The sequence below is a fragment of the Mastigoproctus giganteus genome, chromosome 12, assembly GCF_048544385.1.
Source record: "Mastigoproctus giganteus isolate SK-2022 chromosome 12, ASM4854438v1, whole genome shotgun sequence".
Lineage (NCBI taxonomy): Eukaryota > Metazoa > Arthropoda > Arachnida > Uropygi > Thelyphonidae > Mastigoproctus > Mastigoproctus giganteus.
The window spans coordinates 28,216,756-28,239,550 of NC_143586.1; the positions used below are offsets into that span (position 1 = coordinate 28,216,756).

At 34.6% G+C, this 22,795-nt stretch overlaps 1 protein-coding gene across 1 annotated transcript in view; it reads left to right on the forward strand.

The window, feature by feature from the left end:
- Positions 1–22,795, forward strand: part of LOC150076820 (thioredoxin domain-containing protein 11) — a 116,999-nt gene that overhangs the window by 26,980 nt on the left and 67,224 nt on the right. Inside the window, exons 3-6 of the mRNA XM_090385690.1 lie at positions 7,628–7,855; positions 14,689–14,782; positions 16,810–16,919; positions 19,381–19,446. Coding sequence (XP_090241816.1) covers positions 7,628–7,855; positions 14,689–14,782; positions 16,810–16,919; positions 19,381–19,446 — 498 coding nt within the window. The remainder of the gene's footprint in view (positions 1–7,627; positions 7,856–14,688; positions 14,783–16,809; positions 16,920–19,380; positions 19,447–22,795) is intronic.

Here is a 22,795-nt window from a genome sequence, read left to right on the forward strand (position 1 = left end):
GATATAGAACTTATGGAGAGGATTCAAAGAAGGTGACCAAATCAGTGATGAGTGCAAATTAGTGTACATATGAAGAATGGCTTAGGTGGTATGGGCTGCAAAGCTGGACAACTAGACATCTAAGAGAGACAGCCTGATTGGGTGTATATAAATCACATCTTCCCTTTGATGGGTTATTAATTGCTCTGATTACAACCTGTAATACTTAGTACTATGCATGGGTGGAAGGCTAAGACGAAAGCAGATAACTTGTTGATATTGAACTTAAATTTCTGGAAATTGTAATTATCAGGAAGGAAGTCTGTTTCAGAAAGCACAGAGGGTAAATAAGGTAGAGGAAAAGTAGTTCTGTGAGTTTGGAGTTGGACAGTGGGTGGTGGATGCTGTTGCTTGTGGCATGGGTTCAAACTGGTTTGGAAGAGAGTGGGGAAATTAGATGCCAATTCAGAAAACAGTGCCCATGCAACCATCTATAGAAAAGACACAGCCGAAACTGTATTTCTATAAGACAGAGTGGAAAGACTTTGTAAGAGATGGGTTGTTAATTAACCTGACTGTCCTCTTTTTGAATGGAGTCTAGAAGCTTGAAAGATTTTTGGGGTATCAGCCCATATGTGGGAACAATATTCCATGGTAGGGTGGATTTCAGATTTACAGAGTGAATAGTTGTTTAGAAGAAAAAGTAATGGTGAGCATCAAAAAGGAAATCCAATGTTTCTTTTCATGTAGAGGAGGCAATATTTGTGATGTGCTTATGGCAAGAGATTAAAGTTTGTGTAATTCCTAGTAGAGATATATGATCTTGTGTAGAAATCTTGAGTGTCATCAAAGGTGAGCATAGGAGCAGCAGGCATTTATTTCATATATTTGAAATAAATCATTATTTTTAGGTTTAGGCATATTTTAAAGTATAAATCCAGAGGAGCATTTTAGAAGTTAACTATGTTTTGTTTCCTTGATTGGAAAATTAACTGGAGATTACATTTAACACATTTACTAACATGCCAGATGCTTCAAACAGCACCCAAGTGATGCAGCCTGATTCATGTATACAGTCATTAAGTAGTCAATAAACAAGTACTGGAAAAGTAAAGGCAGATGAAATTAACTGCGTGATATGGCATGCTGATTGAATTCTGCACTATTTGCAGAATCTCTTGGTTTTTATTTTTTTATGAACAGTGTGTGGTAAAGACTTGGTGCACAGTTTTATTTGTTCTTTATGCTGAGGTTAGTTTATATACATGGAATAAACTTTTTTGGTAAAATTGTAGTTTGTGATGATTTACAGCTTTGCCCAAAAGTAACTGTTTGCTTTCAGTTATAAATCCAGACTTTACTTTTCAATCATTATTTTTAGGTTTAGGCATATTTTAAAGTATAATTGCTGTTCAGCACTCTGAAAATTGTCACATAGATTTGATAATAGAGCTATTACTCGATAATTCCTATATTCTATTATATTATGAATCAACAGGGATTACCTTTATTTTAGATATAGGAATCTTCTTTTCCAACCAACTCTCTAATAATTCTTGGGGAAGGCGATATCAATTTTGCACAACATGTGAGACCTCTTCTCCACTGTCAGAATCGTAGTGTTCGGACCGTACGGTCTCAACAATGAGCGCTCAAGACTTCTGTCTTCAAACACCATACCTCTGGCAGCAAGGAAACCATTACGTGGATTGACATAAAATTAGATTTTTGAAGGTCTAAACTGCTTAATAAATATGGACCGATTATTTCTTTTGGTCCTGTAGCTTGACTTTAGAGTTAAATTTAGGGGTCTAAAAAAGTTTAATGGATATGGGGGGGGGGGGGATTATTCTCTACATTCCTTAAGTCGGACTAGAACTTTTCGGGGCGTCATGTTCACAGGAATAGAGCAACTCACAATTAATCCGAAACTTTTGTCTTATGTTGTAGTGTTTGTTCTTCACGCATGCGCATAAGTGACCAATCGTCAGACAGTAGGAATGGTCTACGGATATTGATTCGAAGTTTCATGTAGTTTCATCTCTAAGGTTTCCGCAATAAGTAGTTTGTGGTAGTTGTGTTGAATATTTATAATTTTTGTTTCATTAAAGCCGAATGAATGTCGTTCATTTATTGCGTGGAACGAAAGTTCCAATGCATTTGAACGACACGCCCGCACAGAAGCTTCGTGTTGTTTTGCTCGAAGCTGTGCCACTCCCATGGTAGATCCTACATAAAGTGTCGCAATTTTTGCATGGGATGCTGTATACTAGGTCATGCTGTGATTGGAATGTGGTGTTTGAAGGTAGATTTCTGAAGAATGTGTATAATTTGTTCGTGGGTTTTGCTATGATTTTCATGTCGGTTCCCTTGCATATTTGGTTAAGTTCATCGTACCAGTACTCGACATGTGGAATGGTGATTAAATGTATTTTGGTCTTGTCGGATTTTTGTGCAATGTTTGTTGCAAGGTTGTTATTTGTTTTTTTCACTGGCTATTGTTTTAACTTTGTTTATATAGGTTAGCGGGTAACCCCTATTTGAGAATCTTCTAGTTAATTCATTTATTTCAGTGGTTAGAGAAATCTGGGTGGAAGAATATTTAAAGGTGTTAAGAAATTGATTCAGCATGACTGATTTTTTTGTATGGTTGGGGATAACTGTGGAAATGCAAAAGCATCCCATTATTAGTGGGTTTTCTATATATGCTGAAATTTATTTTTTGGTCTAATCTGTGTATGGTAAAATTAAGGAAATTTATGGAGTGGGTTTCTGCTTCAATATCTAATTCAAATTTTAATCTCTGATGGATGTTATTAAAAACTTGTAGAATATTGTTTATGGTCAAATGATCTGTGATAATTAGGATGTCATCCAGATATCTTCCATAATATGTGATCTTTGGTATAAATGGATCAAGATAGATCTTTTCTAATTTGTCTAAGTATAGTTCAGCAATGAGTCCACTGACGTTTAGGCCCATTGGGAAGCTGAAAATCTGTCTGTATATTTTTTCTTGAAAGAGAATGTAATTGGCATTTACTAATAGTTTTGTTAGTTCGAATATTCTGTCTTTGGGGAGTCTGGTGTTATTAATTTTTATGTTATCATTTAAATAAAGGTAATCCCTGTTGATTCATAATATAATAGAATATAGGAATTATCGAGCACTTAATAGCTCTCTATTATCAAATCTATTAAATACCCAGATTGTCGACTTTACACTTCGCTTCTCCCTCTCCGCTCAAAATTCAAAATTTGATTGCCCCTTTTAGAACTATACTTCATGCATACGTGTATACTGACTTAATTGACCACTCAGGTTATACATTAATATACAACACTATGGCTGAATTGTTAACAGGGTTAAAACAAGACTATACTAGAATTACATTGAAATATACGGCCCAAAAATATCATATCCAGTTTTTAAAACAATGTCTTTCTGAAAATTTAATACCGAAATTTGCTAAATTTCGGCTAGGTTTGAAAATCCAAGGAATACAAAAATTAGTTCTTACCACATCAAGCAACATAGTAAGACTAGCTTTAAAATCTCAATTTAATCTAAAAAAGATATATTTTAAACAGATTCAACAATATCACAATATTTTTAGAAAACACCTAAACAGGACCGGAATAAACCTTGACCGGAATACTCTAAAGCTAGCCATTCAATTAAAAATCGACACCCAATCCACCACATTATAGAATAGACATAACCTAAAATTACAAGCCCTTAGGGGTTTTTCACACAACAGAGGTCATCATTCGTCACACAATCGTTTTGAGAATCAGTGCATACCGAAACACCAAAAACGCAGATAAATTTCCACACCTTTCTCAATAGAAATCTACCACATATTAATGACTTCCGGGTCTATTTAAACACTGGTTCCCATAATGACCCTAATCCATCAGATAATGTAAAGAACTTATCATCTGTTATGCTAACTTCTCAGCAAATAGCCCTATTAAATAAAGGTTTAAATTATAATTTACCGCCGAGAATCCCCCCCCAAGACACAAATGATTATTGATCTTGAGTTCACTCTTAGAGATTTGCCTCAAAAAAAATGTATTAATCCAACAGATTAATCGAATCATAAACCAAACTATCCCATCAATATCAAAATGACATAGAGAAGAAGCTAAAGCTTTACACACACTTAGACAAAACTGTGATATCATTATTCAAAAGGCTGACAAAGGCAATACAGTAGTTTTTCTCAATAAAGGAGACTATATAAATAAATTATACACCATCATTTCAGACACAATGACATACGAAGAGGTTGCACCATCAGAGTTCAACAGCTTAGTTAACAAATATAACAAAATGCTCACCACCTACAGGAAAGATGACCACATCACTATGGCCCAACTTAAACAGATTAAAGCCTGCACATACAATATCCCAACCTTATTCGGCCAAGTAAAATGACCCAAAACAGCTTTAATGAAACAAAAATTATAAATATTCAACACAACTACCATAAACTACTTATTGCGGAAACCTTAGAGATGAAACTACATGAAACTTCAAATCAATATCCGTAGACCATTCCTATTGTCAGACAATTGGTCACTTATGTGCATGCATGAAGAACAAACACTACAACATAAGACAAAAGTTTCGGATTAATTGTGAGTTGCTCTATTCCTGTGAACATGACGCCCCGAAAAGTTCTAGTTCGACTTAAGGAATGTAGAGAATAATTCCCCCCCCCCATATCCATTAAACTTTTTTAGACCCCTAAATTTAACTCTAAAGTCAAGCTACAGGACCAAAAGAAATAATCGGTCCATATTTATTAAGCAGTTTAGACCTTCAAAAATCTAATTTTATGTCAATCCATGTAATGGTTTCCTTGCTGCCAGAGGTATGGTGTTAGAAGACAGAAGTCTTGAGTGCTCATTGTTGAGACCGTATGGTCTGAATACTACGGTTCTGACAGTGGGGAAGAGGTCCCATATGTTGTGCAAAATTGATATCACCTTCCCCAAGAATTATTAGTGAGTTGGACCAGGAGAGTTGGTCACATAGAATGTACTCTCTTAAATATAGATGAGAGAAAATATGTTAAGGAATTGGTGGTGGATATGCAAAGAGTGAAAGGTGGGATGTAGTGTGCTGTCATCAGCAAAACTATGGATGGAATTCCAGTCAGCTGAAGAAAATTGTTAATATACAGCATGAAAAGAGTAGGAGAAAGAACCAAACTTTTGGGAACACCAGAATTAGTTGAGAAGTTAGAAGATAAGAGCAGTGTACCATCACCTACAGTGAGCACTCGGAGAGAAAACTGGATGCCCCCAACTACAAAAAATGGTTGGCATTCCATAAGATGGGAGCTTGTTTAGAAGATCTTTATATCAAAGATAATCAAAAATTCCAAGAGCAACTTCTTGAGTTTCAACGACCTTTTCCATTGAATTTGTCCAAAAATTTTTCTTTAATGAACATCATTATGGGCAATTTATTACTGGTCTAAGTAATACCAGTAATAAATTGCCCATAATGATGTAATAAAACTACACACATTGATCAAAAAAAAAAAAAAAATAGAAGCCTTTGTATTAAGACAGTAAGAGACAGAAGAAATTCAAATATATGCAAAGAAAACTGATGTGGTTGATGACATGTTACCTCGTTGAGTATAAAGACTGCACATGCTGTCCGACTGCAGTAATGTGAACCAGAATGGGAAAGTTGTGTGACCTATCACTTTGAAAAAGGTCTTATTGTGGGTACACGTTTAGCAGGAGCCACAATTCAAGAAACGAAAGACACAACAGGTTTCTCAAAAGGTTTTTATTTACAGGAAAGCAAACAGTTATTCCACATCTCAAAGTGTGGCAGAAAACACACTTCAAGAGTGAAGATGTCATACTCTTAAGAGGACTGTATGGAAAAAATAGGACATCCAGTGTGCAGCAAATAACATCTGAATTCAACAAAGCCCCATTTCAAACCATACAATGTGAAAGGAATTGAGGAAATTGGGTATTGGCAGTTGCCTCCCTATTTGGAAGCCACTTGTTTCAGAGAAAAACAGAAAAATCTGCTTGCAGTGGTGCTGAGAACGCTGATTGGACAGTGGAACATGGAAGAAAGTCTCATGGTCAGACGAATCACGATACACTGTTTTACACTGGTAGGCAGAGAGTGTGGCAAGAACCTCACAAAGTGAATGGAGGTGATATGGGTATGTTTTGTTAACACAGACTGGATCCACTGATACCAGTGGGATGCTGTACAGGGAGTACCTGAATTTTGTATCAGATCTACTGCACTCTAATGTCACACATTTATCCTGAAGTGATGGCCACCTTATGGATGACAATGCAACAGTGCATCATTCCAGAATTGTGAAGGGATGGTTTGGAGAACGTGGCATTGCTTTCCACCATCTTCCCTGGCCCTCACATTCACCTAATCTCAATCCTATTGAGAATACGTGGGATATACACTCCCACGGAGAGAGCTATTTGGCAACAAAGTCCCTCAACTTTGTTAAAGCTACACATTTGGATGGAAGAATGGTTACAATTAGACCAAGACGCACTAAAACAGCAGTTCAAAACCTTTTTTGCCCTATGCGCACCCTCTTCACCATATGTCAGAATGTTATTCCCCCCTTTCCAAGATTGTCTGACTCAAAAGGTGCATTCCAAAAAGATAAAGTGAAATATTTATCTTTATTTTTAATTTAATATGTGACATCCAATAAAGTGTGATGTCCTGTAGATTACGTACAATGAGTAGAATTGTAGTTTGTAAAAAGATCAATATTCTGGAGTGACTGGATAGGTGAGATAAGTTTTTTTTTTTTTTTTTTTTTTTTTTTTTTTGCTGATGCCGTATAAGCTTGCTTACTTGCATCATATATCTCTGCTAATACTAATTCCAACAGTTTGAGTCTGTTAATTTGTGGTCCCGATTCTCCATCCTCCCCTGGGAGGGAATCCCTCCCTGGTTGAGAACCCTTGCACTAAAAGAACTTAGAATCCATGCTATGCCACACTTTCTATCATTTTAAACAAATGTGGCTCGATTCAATACTGAATAAAGGTTTGTACATTTTAGGCCAGTGTGTATATTTTCTGCTATTTTACAAAGTAAGTAAGTATACCCAAAATAATTATGAAAAGTTTTAAAAAGCATCGCATATCTTCATTTTAAATTAATACAGACATAATTGGCTGTCTTTTTTACAAATTTCATAATGATACCTTACTGTTATAATTACCCCCTCTGAGGGGATATTAAAGGATATTTTGAGGATTACTCCATATCATTATAAATATAAAACAGTCTCAAACACAGGAACTAAACTTATAATCAGTAAGGTGTTCATGGAATAGTTGGAAGATTTTGGGTTCAAACATGGGTAGCCAAAACATAGACTTGTTGAAATTGCTGTTAACTGAATCATACAGCACTTGTGTGGTTTTGAGACCTATGGTCTCTCATTTCTAATATGCATCTTGCTACATTTAAGTGGCAGTCAGGTTTCTTATGCTCAGGTATTACTATGAATTGAAGACATTTAATCTTATAAAAATTACTGTAAGAATATTGTGACCACTTGTACTAACCAAACTTGCTTGAAGGTGTTGGTAAATGTTTATTTTTAATTTATAGGTATTTTTTGCTGCTGTTAATTGTTGGTGGCCAGAAGGAGAATGTCAACGCAAATTCAAGCTCCAGTCATATCCAGTCCTATTAGCACATATCCACAAAGCTGGTACTATCAAATACAATGGTTTGCTGTTAGCCAATTATATAATTGCATTTTTGGACAATGTATTAAATCCACTTGTGCCACTTCAGAATATGGGGGAATTACTTGATCTCCAGACAAAACATGAAGTAAGTTAATAAAAGTATAGCATTTTGCAAGTTTTTTTAAAAGTAAAATTATGTATTGATGGGAATATCCTTGGCCAAATTAAATGGAGCAGAACTTGCAAAAATATAAGTTGCAGCTAAAATGAAATGAGAATCATTGCTTGCCAACACCTTATTACTGCACATGACAACATTCATATTGTGCTGTGGCTTGTTTTTTTCTGCACAGGTCTTTTTTTTTTTTTTTGCAATCAGTTAAGTTTTGATGGAACTGTGCCTCTTTAAGTGAATCTGTGTTTTAACCATTCAGTGGAGAAATGAATGATCATAATTTAGAGCAAAGAATTGATATTAAATTTTTAGTGAAATTCAATAAAAATGGAGAACATCTCCAATGCAGAAACATTGGGGATGTTATGGAAAGTGTATGGTGATGAAACCACGAGTCAGTCACTTGTGTAAAGTTTTCTGATAGAGTATTTGGCTTAGCAAATTGCTGATAGCAGCTCTCTAGCAATAGTAATCAGTCTTAGTTACCTTGATTAAATATTTAATTACTCTTATACAAGGCAGGATCAAAATACAGAATATCCTCCTTTACAAAACTAAAATGTTATTGTGTTAATAGAGTACATGATACAACCTGTAGCCACTTCAGTTATAGAGTATATCTTCAAGTTTTTATTCACCAACCAGAAATATGCACATGCTGCAGTAAATTGCAGCATAATCAGAAAAAGAAATTTCAGCATATGCATGATATGATGGAATATATCAACCCAAAGAAGGCATAATATTAGGGCACTGTTGTGCATATATTTCAAACATTGTTTAAAAATAAGCCACTGAATTGACTTGCAGTTCTGTAATGGTACAGAAAATTCATAAAGGATGCCTGTTTGTGCATCCTGGCCAAGGTGGTGGCCAAGCAAAAAGGCTGTGAGAGCACGGTGAAACTGGTTCAAAGACATTTTATGCAAATTCCAGGAAAATCATATGACATGCCAGTTGTCAGCTTAACAAGTCAAGGTAAACAAAGTGCAATGTTACATTGCCAACTGAGGATGAAATCATAAGTTACAGCTTCATGCTGAAGCTGTCAATTAATAACAAAATCAAGAGGATTTAATTTTGTTGGAAAATTCCCATGAGTAGAGTAGTGTGATTATGCTGCCATCTACTGCAATGTGCTTAATTTTTAGTTTGTGAATAAAAAAAATTAAGCTATCCTCCATCATCCTGAAATGGTTTCAGATTTGTGTCATGTGCTATTCACGCAGTAGCATTTTTGGTTTTGTAAAAGTTTGAATATCCTGTAGTTCAGGCTAAATATGTTGGTTTTTTTTATTTATTTTTTATTTTATTTTTTTTTTTTGTCCACTATTTATATACTGATAAAAACTTCTTCAGTCTGTTTTTGAAAATTCCTTGGTTCTGTTTGTTGTAACTGCCATAACTTCTGCTTTGTCAAAAAAAAATCTTCATCCCAAAAGCCAAATTTAAAATCCAGAATCTGATGAAATCAAATTAAGTACAGGGGATTCTCGTTATCCGAGGATAATTGGTTCCAGAAAATTCCACTTAAAACGGGGACCAAATTTTTGTAATGTTTATTATTTAAATAAAACTAAATGCAACTAGGCATAATATTTTATAAGTTTAAGATTCTACATCAATATAATATCGGTGTAGATACACCGTAGACAACTCTTGAAAAACTACAGTAGTAGTGTGAAAGGCATTTCATCTGTATCTCATATTCTCATCCTTCACAATGAGTTGCCCATGTATTGCAATATCTCAAATATAAGCAACAATAGTCTTCTCTATTAGTGAAGTGTTACTGATTCGAGATAGTGCAATACATGGTAACTCGTGAAGGATGGGGAAGCATTGCCTATTCGGGGGATTCATGAGTGATTTAGTTCACTGAGTGGGTGAGAGTAACTGTCCCTTTCGTCTTTCGATGGCATTTCTTCCTCTCCTACTGGCACTTTCCCATACCTTTTTTGCTTTCCTAAGTCTAATAGGGATAGTATGTGGCTAAGTTTCTTATCCTATACCATTTTGCAAGCAATGCCATCTGGGTGGTGGTGCTCACCAAGAATAAGTAACAGTAGTCTTCTCTATTAGTGAAGCATTACTTATTTGAGATAGTGCAATACATGGGCAACTCTTGAAGGATGAGCACAATATTAGATACAGATGAAATGATGCCTTTCACACTACTACTGTAGTTTTTCTTTAAGAGTTGTCTATGGTGTGTCTACACTGATATTATATAGTAATGTTTATTATGTACTTTTACATAGTAAAAAAATGGATGAAGGAACTGAAAAATGAAGAAATTATTTTATTAGACATTTTTTATTATATGTTGCACAATGTAAGGTTAAGTAAAGTTTATTGAAGTTACACTATTTTTCAGTTATATGAATAAAGAATGAATCCAGAGTGGTTTGTGGGTTTTTTTTTTTTTTTTTTTGCATATTTTTTCAGATAAAATTGTCATAGACATTTAGTTATGTCTAACTTCGTGCTTAACTTTTGTTGCACAATCATGAAGAAGGTTGTTCTTACAAAAAATATTCAAGTGCTTGGTCAATTTTCTCAAGGGAAAAAGCTTTAATTTTCAAATACTTGTAACTGTGGGGACTCGTATAATGAATACTTGTATACCAGGGACCCCCTGTAATACATAATTGTAGAGGATTTCGTTGTTTAAAAAAAAAAAATTCATTTTTTAACTTTTATTTATTTTTTGTTATTTTAAATTGTTTGATTTTTAACAGTGGTTTTACTCTCAGTTAAAATAAGAAGCAATTAATATTTAAAAGCATTTTAATTTTTACAAAAACTTACAAATTATGTGAATAAACTTGCTTTGTGAACCCATCAATTGGAACTGACTATAGGGAGCCAGCACAACTTTGGACAATCTTCAAAGGGTTAATAGTATAATCTCCAGTAAAAATAGTATAACCTCCATTATAATCTTTATTGTTTGAAAACAATTCTAATGTTCATAATTCTTCCATTCAGAGAATTGATGCTTTGTCTGGATGTGTTTCATGTTTTGTCACTATTATTGATAGAAATGCTGGATCGCAATCACTAGTTTAACTATTTATTTAGAAAGTTAAACTTTTTTTTTTTTAGGAACAAATAAGTTGCATAATTTTTTCATATTTAAAATATCAGATGTTGATGGCTAGCTGAGTGCTATGTTTTTGATTCTTATTTGACAGTCTGAATGATACTTCTGAAAACAAGTTTGCCATTTGTTGATGCAAGATATTTCTACAGTCTTCAGAGACTGTAGAAAAACCTGAAACTGATTTTTAAACAAAAAGCAATTTTATAGTTTAAAAAGTGACATTCTAAACCTTAAGCATTACCTACTGTAAAAAATTCTATATTTTTTAACATTCTAGATTACAAAATAAAGTTTTTCCTATTCAGCACCCAGATTTTTTTTAACAATTCTGTTCCACTTCTTTATTCTTATTTAGACTACTCCTTTAAATATCCTAATATTTCTTCAGATCATGCTAGTAAGATTATTTTTGTAGGGATGAAATCCTTTATTCCTCATTCCCCCTCAACTGTCACTTTGAGGTAACAAGGTGACATTTTACCTCATTTGCCACCAAATGAGGTAAGGCTGTTCAAATTAAAAACAGCATATCACGATTAGTTTGTATCCAAATCTCCAACATCATTTACTCTCTACTAAAAATAGCAACACTTATGAATAAGTTGTTAACAAATCTGGACTCAATATTGAAAAGGTTCAGCTTGTGGAATTGGCTTTATGGCCATGTAGTTGTGAAGCCTCCTGGTCTCCAATCAAAGCTGTGACTTCTATCCACCAATTTTTTTTTTTTTTTTTTTTTTTTATCTATCATACAGTACAGTCAGATGGCAGAGATGGGGGGGGGAATCCCTGGTGCCGTCAGACAACTAACACACTTTACTTTATGGAGTCAGGTGGTTCTATTGCATCCTTAGTCTAAAAATAAAGCAGACTTATTACTGTCTTACTTTTCCTCCTACCCTGCCAAATGTGTTCCATTTAATGCCTCCCTTCTAATGTCTATTATAAAGACATTAGAAGAATCCCAACCATTTGTGATACCACAAAGTCTCTAGGTCCTGTCCTGGTAACATTTTCTCTGCTTGGAGAGCTGCCTCACACTTTTTTTTTTTTTGGCTGCCTTTTATTCCAGTATTTTTCTTTATGCATAAAAAATTGCTCATATCCAGCAAATTCCTTAAATGAATAACATTTCATTGCACTTGCTTCATCTCTTTCCAGAATAATGAGAAAATCACTAACTACCTGCTCTACACAGTCTTGAACCCTTACATTTGATCAGAAATTACCAGTTTATATTCCATCAGTATGCCAATTCATTTGTTAATATATCTTGGCTTATTTATTCATCTTTGGAGAAATTCAGTAGAATGGCCTGCTATGGATAAGGGGATGGTTGAGTGGCAGAAGACAGAGAGTGGTAATCAATGGACACTGCTCAACGTGGACTAATGTTATTAGTGGAGTTCCTCAGGGTTCAGTGTTGGGTCCGTTGTTGTTTTCGGTGTTTATGAATGATATGGATGATGGGATATCAAGTTTAATGTCCAAGTTTGCAGATGATACAAAGGTTGGCAGGGTTGTTAAGGACACCACTGACGCTATGCTGCTGCAACAGGATCTGGAAAGGTTGAACAGATAGGCTGAGAGGTGGCAAATGAAGTTTAACATTGACAAATGTAAAGTACTACATATGGGAAACAGTAACCCCAGAGCAACGTATCAACTCTGCGGTACTACACTGACAGTGGTGGAGAATGAAAAGTACCTGGGGGTAATTGTGCAGGCAGATATGAAGTTCTCTGAGCAGTGCAGACGAGCTGCAAGAGTAGCTCATGGTGTCTTGTCAATGATATACAGGAATTTTTCTAGCAGGGATAAGGAGGTGATTCCCTTGTATAAGGCAATGGTTAGGCCACATCTTGAGTACTGTATACAGGTCTGGAGGCCTCATTTCAAGAAGGATGTAGAGCTGCTGGAACGGGTACAGAGAAGGGCAACAAGATTAGCGAATGGAACAAAAGGTTGCTCTTACGAAGAAAGGCTTAAGTTTTGCAAATTACAGAGTCTGGAGACTAGGCACCGGCGAGGTGATCTGATAGAGGTGTATAAGGCTTTGAATGGTTTGAGCATGCTCAATGCCAATGTGATTCTTCATCTTGCTCAGAATAATCAGCTCAGAGGGCATAAATTCAAATTGAGGAAGGACGGATGTCGGATAGATGTGCGGAAATTTGCCTCTGGCCAGCGGGTGGTTGATTGGTGGAACCGACTTCCATCACTTGTTGTTGAAGTTGATAGCCTAAACAAATTTAAGGCTCAACTGGACAGGTATTTCGAGCGAACGGAGGGGTGAAATGGGAGTGGTGTGTTTTTTTTTTTGTTTTTTTTTTTTTTGGCTGATGCTGAATAAGCTTGCTTTCTTGCATCATATGCCTCTGCTAATGCTAATGACTCAGTGAAACTAAAGCTATTACTCTTAACATTCTAGGGTTTTTTTGATTTTGTTTGGCATAAAAGTCTAAACAAATTTGTTTTATTTTTTTCCCCCTGATATTTGCAGTTGAGTCTGTTTCTAACTTCTTAACTAATGCTGGAGTTTCTCCAAAGTTCTATTCTTTTTCCTACTCTTTCCTCTTGTATATTCTTTCTGTCTGGAAATCCTATCCCATAGTTTTGTGGCACATTAATTCACACTACTTTGCACCTTCCAGTGCAAGAAATCTTATTCTGCATAAACCATTGGTAGACCAATTCCCTAAATATAATTCATCAGTGGGGTGAAGAAAGCTTAGTTAGCCTTTAATTTTTTTATAACTCAGTCCTGTCTTATTTGTTGCAAAATAATCTGCCACTTTCATATTCAGTGAGACTTAGATTTCTAGACAATATCACATCTTTATTTGAGGTTCACTCTGACTTCAGTCATGAATATTGCTTTCTTTTCGCACAAACTCCTCTTGGTATTACTTTTATTCTACGTGTCTACTTGACTGGATGCAAATCTGAAATCTGCCCTCCCATGGAATGTTGTTTCCACATTTGTGGTGGTACCTCCAAAAATATTTAAGCTCCTAGACTATTCAGAGTGCAGTCACTTACACTTGCAATCTCTCTCTCTCTCTCTCTCTCTCTGAAAGTTTCTGTGTATGCCTTTCATATAGATATTTAGATGGGAATTGCAGCTTCTATTTCTTCTGTATTTGCATCTGTAATTTGACTCCTTTCTTCCAAACCAGTTCAAGTGCATGCTTCAACTAGTAAATGTTTTTTATTGTTTTGATTTGCCAACTAAGAGAAGGTGGTTTTTTGGGTCTCTATGGAGTGGCTGCATATGTGTGTGCATGCTTTTTTGTTCAATATCAAAAAAAAAATAATGCAAAATGTGATCCTAAAAGTGATTTAAAAAAAAATTAGTGGACTGATTAAGAATACATGATATAAATTAAACCGGAGCTTATTGGTGGGCTTGGGCCTTTTTTTTTTACCACTGAAGAAAAGGTCTCTTTTGCACCTTAGATATCTTCAGAGTCTGCATATTTTTAAAATGCTACCATTAAATTGCAATGCCAAAGTTTAGGACAAAAGTTCTAAATGATAGGTTGTATTCTTAGCTAAAAGCAAAATTTTAATATGACCAAATCATTAAAAAAAAAAAAAAAAAAAAAACATTAACATAATTACTAGTGCTGATGCATGAACTGATATTAATGAACAAATGTGTTACATTGATAATGCAGAATGCTATTCTTGACAGGCAGTCCTTGTGGGATTCTTTGATTTCTCCAGTTCCCCTCAGTCGTCATCTTATTTGCACTATTATGGCACATCTCTAAAAGCATTAGTACAAGGTAAAGCATTCTTTTTTTATTTATTTTTTTTGTTAAAAAAACAAATTATAAATTATAAAATTGGAATTTATTTTTCTAAAAAAAATTTCTGTAGTTAATTGTAAAACCTTAGAAATATGCATGTAAAACATGTTGAACCACAGCTGTCTTTTATAATGAGGTCAGAGTAATTTACTACTATACGTATAGCAAGAGTCAGAATTATGTATAAACACTGAGTGCTATATCAGAATTTTTGAATAAACATACTAAATGGGTTTCAAATTCTTGACATGCATAGAAATAGGTTGCATTACAAAAGTTACATCAGATGTTCAAATTGGCTGCCACAAGCACACTTACACAAACAGCATAGTTTCTATCAACAGCCTCAAATACAGTGGTGCACACATGAGCTATAATCTTGTCTGCTTCTTGTATTTTCACCCATAAATTCTGCAGTATTTGTGGCTTATGTGTTCACCTACCTTTCAGGTATTGTCCCTATGCAAAAAAAAAAAAATCCTCAGGGAGTGTGAGGTCTTGGAAGGTATTCAAAAACATTCTCCCTGCAACCTTGTCAGTCATTCAGGAAATTCACTACTCAGATAGGCATGGACATCAGAGTGAAAATGTGAAGATGTAACATCATGGAAGTACACCATTGTATCTGGAAATGTTTCTTATTGTAGAAACTGCATTATTCATTAACAATTCAAAATTCACAGTAATAGTATCACTGAATCTGTAAGGTTTGATTATCCAGTGGAAAGAGCATCCAGTCTACACAGTGATCCCTGACAGGTCAATAACTTTTGTAGAGTGAGGTGAGGTTTGTTGCTGGCCCAGTAAACACAGTTGTCATGATTTGAAGGATCATTTAATTTGAATATTATTCCATCTGTCCATATGATTTCATCCTGAAAATCATCAGCTTTACTACTCTGACAGTATCACTTGCAAAATTGTGCTCATTGATCATAATCATCCTCCCGAATCACATGTGGTGATTTAGTTCTTACCTTGGGCATAATGCCTCAGGAGATCCACTAAAGATACTTAGTACAGAACACCATATCAACCATGCTATAAAAAGGTGATTGTTGACTAAGAATATGAAAACCATTTCACCATATCCCATATGGTTGTTTCAGTACTTATTGACATTCTTCCAGCAATGAGCTAGGCATAGATGAAATAATCTAAGAATGAATTAACCACTTCCTTTTTATATAACTAGGTACTACCATTTTAATTCCAGGGAAACTCAAAATTTCATAGAAAATACAAAGGGGAGAGGAACAAAATTAACAGAACTCAAACCACTGCCAAAATATAATTAAAGCAAACTAAGTTGTCAGAAATCAAACCACTAAAATACACCTAAATTGTGATATGAGGACTGACTTAGAGCTTGCCAAATATGACTAATATATGGCAATAGATAAGGACTGTATTGAAATTAAACTGTTATTTTTATTTATTTTTATTATTATTTTTTTTCTTTTGGCAGCAGATACTTTGCTTCCCTTCATTGTTTTGCCTTATATATTGTTGGCATCCTGCTCTAATAAGCTTTAACTTTAGGCTGCTACATAAGGCAGTCAAACAGGACTTGTAAACTAGTGTGTGTATAATTCATATTAGATTATTTCTTTTTATTTCACTGTAATGCAGTTTAATATAATGCAGTTCATTCTAAATCTCATGCAGATTTCTTCCAAATTAATAAATGATTAAAATGCTGAGGTATTTTTTTTATAAGGAACCTTAGGAATCTCCCACTTGACCTGTGTTAAAAATGCCTTTTGGTGATGTGATCATATTGACATATTTGTTGTTTATGCTCAAAGGGAACCCATCCTGTCTTCATTTATTTCTGATCTTTAACAAGAGAAACATGAAACAAGATTACAATGAGACACTTCCACTTCTATTTTCAGTAGGAATGAATGTTTTTTTCAGGACTTAGGCATTCTTTTCGACCAGCATTGCTTTTAAACTTTTCTTTCCTGATAAATAATGCTTTTTTTTTTTTTTATCATTAGATCCTTTCAGAAAACTTGGATTTGCTGTGATTACAAGTAAAAAAGTTGCTTTGAAATTTCGAATCACCACCTCATCATCACTTCATTTATATTTGTGGAACACCACTGAGGTTAGAATATCTCTGTATTATGCCTGTAAATGTTTAATGACTGTAGTTTGTAAGATGTTATTCATTGTGTATAATATATATATATATATATATATATATATATATATATATATATATATATATATATATATATCCACACACACACACAGGGTGATTCTAAATTATTGTCGGGGTTTCAGTGGCCTATAATTTTCAAACCGGAAACAACAAAATAAAACTTCTTATAGAATATGAAAGTGTAACTCAAAGTTTTATTTGGCAATGCTGTACTTGCTGCATTGATGTCTGGGAGATATTGACAAAAAGCAATATTGATGGAATTACTTAAATGGTGACCGTTCAAGAGAAGGCAATGTGCATACTTTGGTTTTTAAAAATAAAGTCCGTTATCACAATGCAACGTCGTTACAGAACTCAGTATAGAAAAGATCCACCTTCAGATAATGCTATCCAACATTGGTTAAAGCAATTTCAAGAGACTGGTAGTGTTCTGCACCGAAAAGGAGCAGGAAGATGTTGATCGAATCCATGAAGCGTTTTCTCGAAGCCCACAAAAATCAACTAGACTAACTTCTTTGCAGTTAGGTATACCACAAACGACTGTTTGGAGGGTTGTTCATAACCATCTTCACCTCCATGCCTACAAACTGCAGATTGTGCAAGCTTTAAAGCTGAACGATAAACCCCACTGTTTCCTATTTGCCCAAGACATTTTGTCAAACGTTAAAGCTGATGAAAATTACCTTCAGAGATGGAGATTTAGTGATGAAGCAACATTTTACGTATTGGGGAGGGTAAATTGTCATAACTGCAGAATATGGGGATCAGAAAACCCTCGCACCATTTGAGAATTCAAAAGAGATAGTCCAAAGGTCAATGTCTGGTGTGCTTTGTCATGTTCGGAAGTTTTGGGGCCCTTTTCTTTGCGGAAAAAACAGTGACAGCAGTGGCCTATCTGGACATGCTACAGCTGTATCTGTTACCCCAGTTGGAAAATCATCAGCCAAATGTGGTGTTCCAGCAAGATGGCACACTGCCACATTGGGCTCTTTTTGTCCAAGATGGCGCCTCCATAGCCAGGTGGGCAGGAGCGGCAGTGCATAGCACACGCTTCTTGATTAGACCGAGGTTCAAGCCCGTGACCACTGCATATCCTCGGAGAAATATGGCCTTAGTTGCTAATGCTCCTAAAAACCAATTAACAACTACAAATATTGTCAGAATTTCTTGACATGTGTTTTACTGGGTGCTGGGTTGGGCGTGGTGTACCGATTCTATGGCCTCTGTGCTCACCCAACCTTACACCACTTGATTTCTTCCTGTGGGGATACATGAAGGACATTGTGTAAAAGATCCCTGTGACTTCCCTCGATGAACTGAAGCTCAGAATTGTTGCTGCGATCAAAACATTTACACTGCAAATGCTGGAGAACACTTGGAAGGAAATTGAATATTGCTTAGACATCTTACATGCCACAAAAGGCACGCATGTTGAAGTTGTTTTAGCATTCTGTAGTATTGATTCTATAGGTAATAAAACTTTGAGTTACACTTTCATATTCCGTAACCAGTTTTATTTTGTTGTTGTTTCCTATTTGAAAATTATAGGCCACAGAAACCCCGACAATTTTGAATCGCCCTGTATATAAAATTACAACAGTATGCAAGATAAGGATGAGATTGTATAAAGTATAATACTGTATAATAAAAACATTCCAAGTCAGCCCTAAGGACAAAAGAATTGAATAAGTAAGCATAATAAAAGCATTCAAAATTAGCCTTTGGGCTAATAAAGATGTGAGATAAGGGTAAGAATTTAGCATAAGGATTTAAAATAAAGTTATTCAGAATAAAAATATTCCTACCCTTAGTGACTAGTGAGCCATGAGGCCAAAAGCACTGATAAAGGCTAAGATATCAGAGTTGGTTTAATGCATTATACCCTACAAATAAAATATAAGTAAAATAATGATGACGAGGCAAATTACTGATAATAGGATGCATTGAATGATACATTGACAGGGGCTAGTACCATTCAGTACATCCAATCAATAATTTAGCTAGGGCCAAATGATTATAAATTAAATTTAGCAGCAAACTGGAAGAATAACAACTAGAATAACTCAGTCGCAGATGTGATCAACACAGATATTCATCTTATCTTATATGATACCTCAAGGAATATACAAATTTAAGCTTGTATGTTCCTTGTGGTATCACTTTCTAAATATATTACAACACATAATACCATTTTCATTATTATTATTCTTCCTAGTTTTATTTTTACATGTAATAATTCATATTGCCATAATTTATATCTTACTTTATTTAGTTTTAAAAATACTATGCATAAAATAATCTTCAATTTATTACATACTGCTACAATCAAGTGACCTTTTTGACATTAATTACATTAATTTGAGAATCCTAAGGTGCTGATGCAACTATCATTTTTATACAGGTATATCAGGGAAGGTCAATGAAGACTGAAAGTGTCCTTGGCTGGGCATATTCCAAGCTGTATCAGGTAAGAATATTTTGTAATAACCATACTGTGTCCTACATAACAAACATCTATTCAGACCAAAGATGCAGAACTAACAAATGGTCCTAATCTTTTTTTTATTTAGTTACTTATTATTTTTCATTTATTTATATCAAGCCAGTGCAACAGAAACCTGTGGCTTTCTTGCGCTCTATAAATAGTACTCATAGTAATCTGATTGTACATAATTCTTCCTCAGTAGAAATACTAGAGCAGAATCCTTGGCTACAGCTAAATTAGTTCCTCAGGCACTGTGTATTAATAATATTTCTAAATGAGATTTTTCACAGTAATTTAAAGCTATGCTGCATATGTACTGTGTACAGATCAGCCTAGAATACTACAGCTAAAACCAGTTAAATAACTGAAATCAGCAGGATTCTGAACTCGAGGAAGACCTGATATCGTAGTCCAAACAAAAGTCAACATACTCTTTATGAGCTAGTGTATTTTACATGTTCATAAGTCTATGTAGATCCTAGGTAGTTGCATTTTTGAAAAATGTTAATTTTGATGCAAGAAGTTATTTATTTATTTTTTATTTTATTTTTTTTTTTCATTAATAGTGTATATTTTCCTTCCCCATTTACATGAAAATCATTTACTTAAGAACTACATAGTGAGGTGTTTGTTTCTTTAGCAAAAGTCTCTTCACTAATTTGCTGCTAATAAAGCCACTAGTGGGTCCCCACCCATTCAGCCGGACATCAAAAATCACTGGGTCACATTTTCTTGTTTATATTGGCACAAAAAAAGTCAGTTTACAATAAAACATGAATGTCATTCTTTAATTGTATTTAGCAGTGACAGGCTTGAATCACAGTCCAGTCAGAGTATGTATGCTACTGCTCTCTTACTCCTGACCACTTGGCTATGTTGTTTTCTGCATGCCTGAGCATCTTTCTCTGTGCTTGGCATCCTAGTTGATACAAACAGTAAATTATTGTTTATATATGTTGTTGTTTCGAGCCTATATATATATTTGTAATATATAATACTCTCTACAGTAAAGACAGTTACTTTACTGGTTTAAGGACAACCACCTTTTATTATTTCCTAACCTATTAACCTCTTCAGTCACTTGATCAGTAAATTACCGATTCTTTCTTGCCTCAGGCAGTGCAAGAAACATTTGTGATGTGGCACCATGTAAAAAGCCTTTATTGCTTTGTCATGGACATAGGTCTATTAGCAGATGTGGCTTAATGTCAAAGTTTGCATTAACTGTCAGCTGTCATTAACAACCTTGTTAATGACTGTTGTCATTAACAATGATGACAGCAGCGCTTTTTTTTTTTTTTTGGGACTGTACACAATGGTACGGCATACTGGCACCTTTATTAACAGTGACTTGTGACATTTGGAGGCAGTATGCTTCAAAATTTGTAATATTCCGTAAATTTTTTTCACACGTTTACCTACTGTTCAAGTAAGCTTAAAGTTATTTAACTAAATTTGCATTTTTTACTGTCTATTGTTAAGATATTTTCTATATAAAACTTTATAACAATTTTTAGAATTCTAAATTACTCAGTTGGACTTCTGTTTAACGAACTCTTTTTATAGCAATTTTTTTTTTTTTAATTCCCCTTGGAAATTACATTTAAAATAGTTTCCATTGAGCGAAGAAGATGTTCATATAACGAACAGTTTAAGAGAGAACTGGATATGCACTGTTTGCACTTCTGGCCTTCAGGCAATTTAGGAAATTAGTGCTGCTGCTAAGCAAGAATTGAGAGAGCTAAAGGGATTACCATTCTACAATTTAGTGGTACCTGGTAAAACCTTTCCGATCACCTGTTCCACATATGGAGAAGTCGTGCTGGTCAAAAGTGAGCAGATCGAGGGGTATTCCCAGTGGGCTTTGGTTCGCCTTCTACTGCAGTGTTTTCCAACCTTTTCCCATACAGGGGCCATATTCAAAGTTAGAATTCTTTTGGGGGCTGCACTGAGTGATTTGAAAAAAAAATTTAGTGTTACATTTTCCGTAGCTTGTTACATGTAAAAGGAAGTTTCTGTTTTCATGTTACCTTTTTTTATTTTCAGGCTATGTATAAAAAATGCAAATTCACAATACTTTTATGTGTAACAAATCTGTCACTAATTTATTTTTTAGATTTTATTAAAATTATAAAAATATGACTTGTTTTTCAAAACAATACCTTACTAAATTTCTAAATTTTCTAAAGTGAGCCTTTATGCTCACTTTAGAAAATTTACTACCTGAAAGGATCACTGCTTAAGATGAATATAAGGTGAATAAATAAAAATAATGAAACACCTCAAATTGAAAATATTCAAATTTTATTAAGAACAATACAAGATTACATTTAACGAGAAATATTTTTTTTGATAATTAGCAAAATTTAAAATGCTGTTTTAATTCACTTTCTGTGCGGGCCCACCACTGTGAATCAACTGTAAGTGCCCCGTTCGAGAATTAGGAGGGAGTGATTTACTTTTACCCCAACAAATAATCATCTGTTGTTTTGCGGAAGTGCATTATCCACATTTTTCCGTAAATTTTCCCCATCTCTGTTTACATGGTCACAGTAGCTGAATATCCAAATGGTGAGGTGCCTCCATAGCCAGGTGGGCAGGAGCAGCAGTGCGTAGCACACGCTTCTTGATTAGACCGGGGTTTGAGCCCATGACCACCGCATATCCCCAGAGCAATATGGCCCTAGTTACTAATGCTCCTGAGAACCAAATGATGACATTTTGGACAGTTCAAAAAAAAAAAAAAGAAAGAAAATTCAAATTTAAGAACTAGTGACAATCTCGATCACGAGAGAAGGAAAATGAAGGTATTAAATGTTCTAAACATGAAATGTTGGCATTTGGTGAGAATGAAGTTAGAAAATTGTCAATTAGACTTCAGTTAAATGAAAAAGAGAATTCGTGCATTTTGAGAATACCTAATCAAAAAGACTGTTTTGGAAAAATTGAAGAGCATTTGATGAATGCTCAGAGTACTATACCAATTTCATCAAGTGAATATGAAGGAGGATTTTTACAAATGAATCTGATCATCAGCTCAACCAGAGCTTCGTTGATTACAAAAACCATTTCCTCACTACACTTTCTTAAAATTGTAGGCCCACCGGTGACACACTTCAATCCAGCAAATATGTCAACTCGTGGCTGCTTCGGAAACATCATTCAGCAACAGATACAATCAGATGAAAAGTAGTCTATGTAGTGTGTTGGATGAGAACTCAATAAAAATTTGGAATATTCTATAAAAACTTTATTACGAATTTTGTTTTACTAATTTTTACTTATTATTTTTTATTTATTACTTATTTTTTACACATTTTGCTTATTTTTT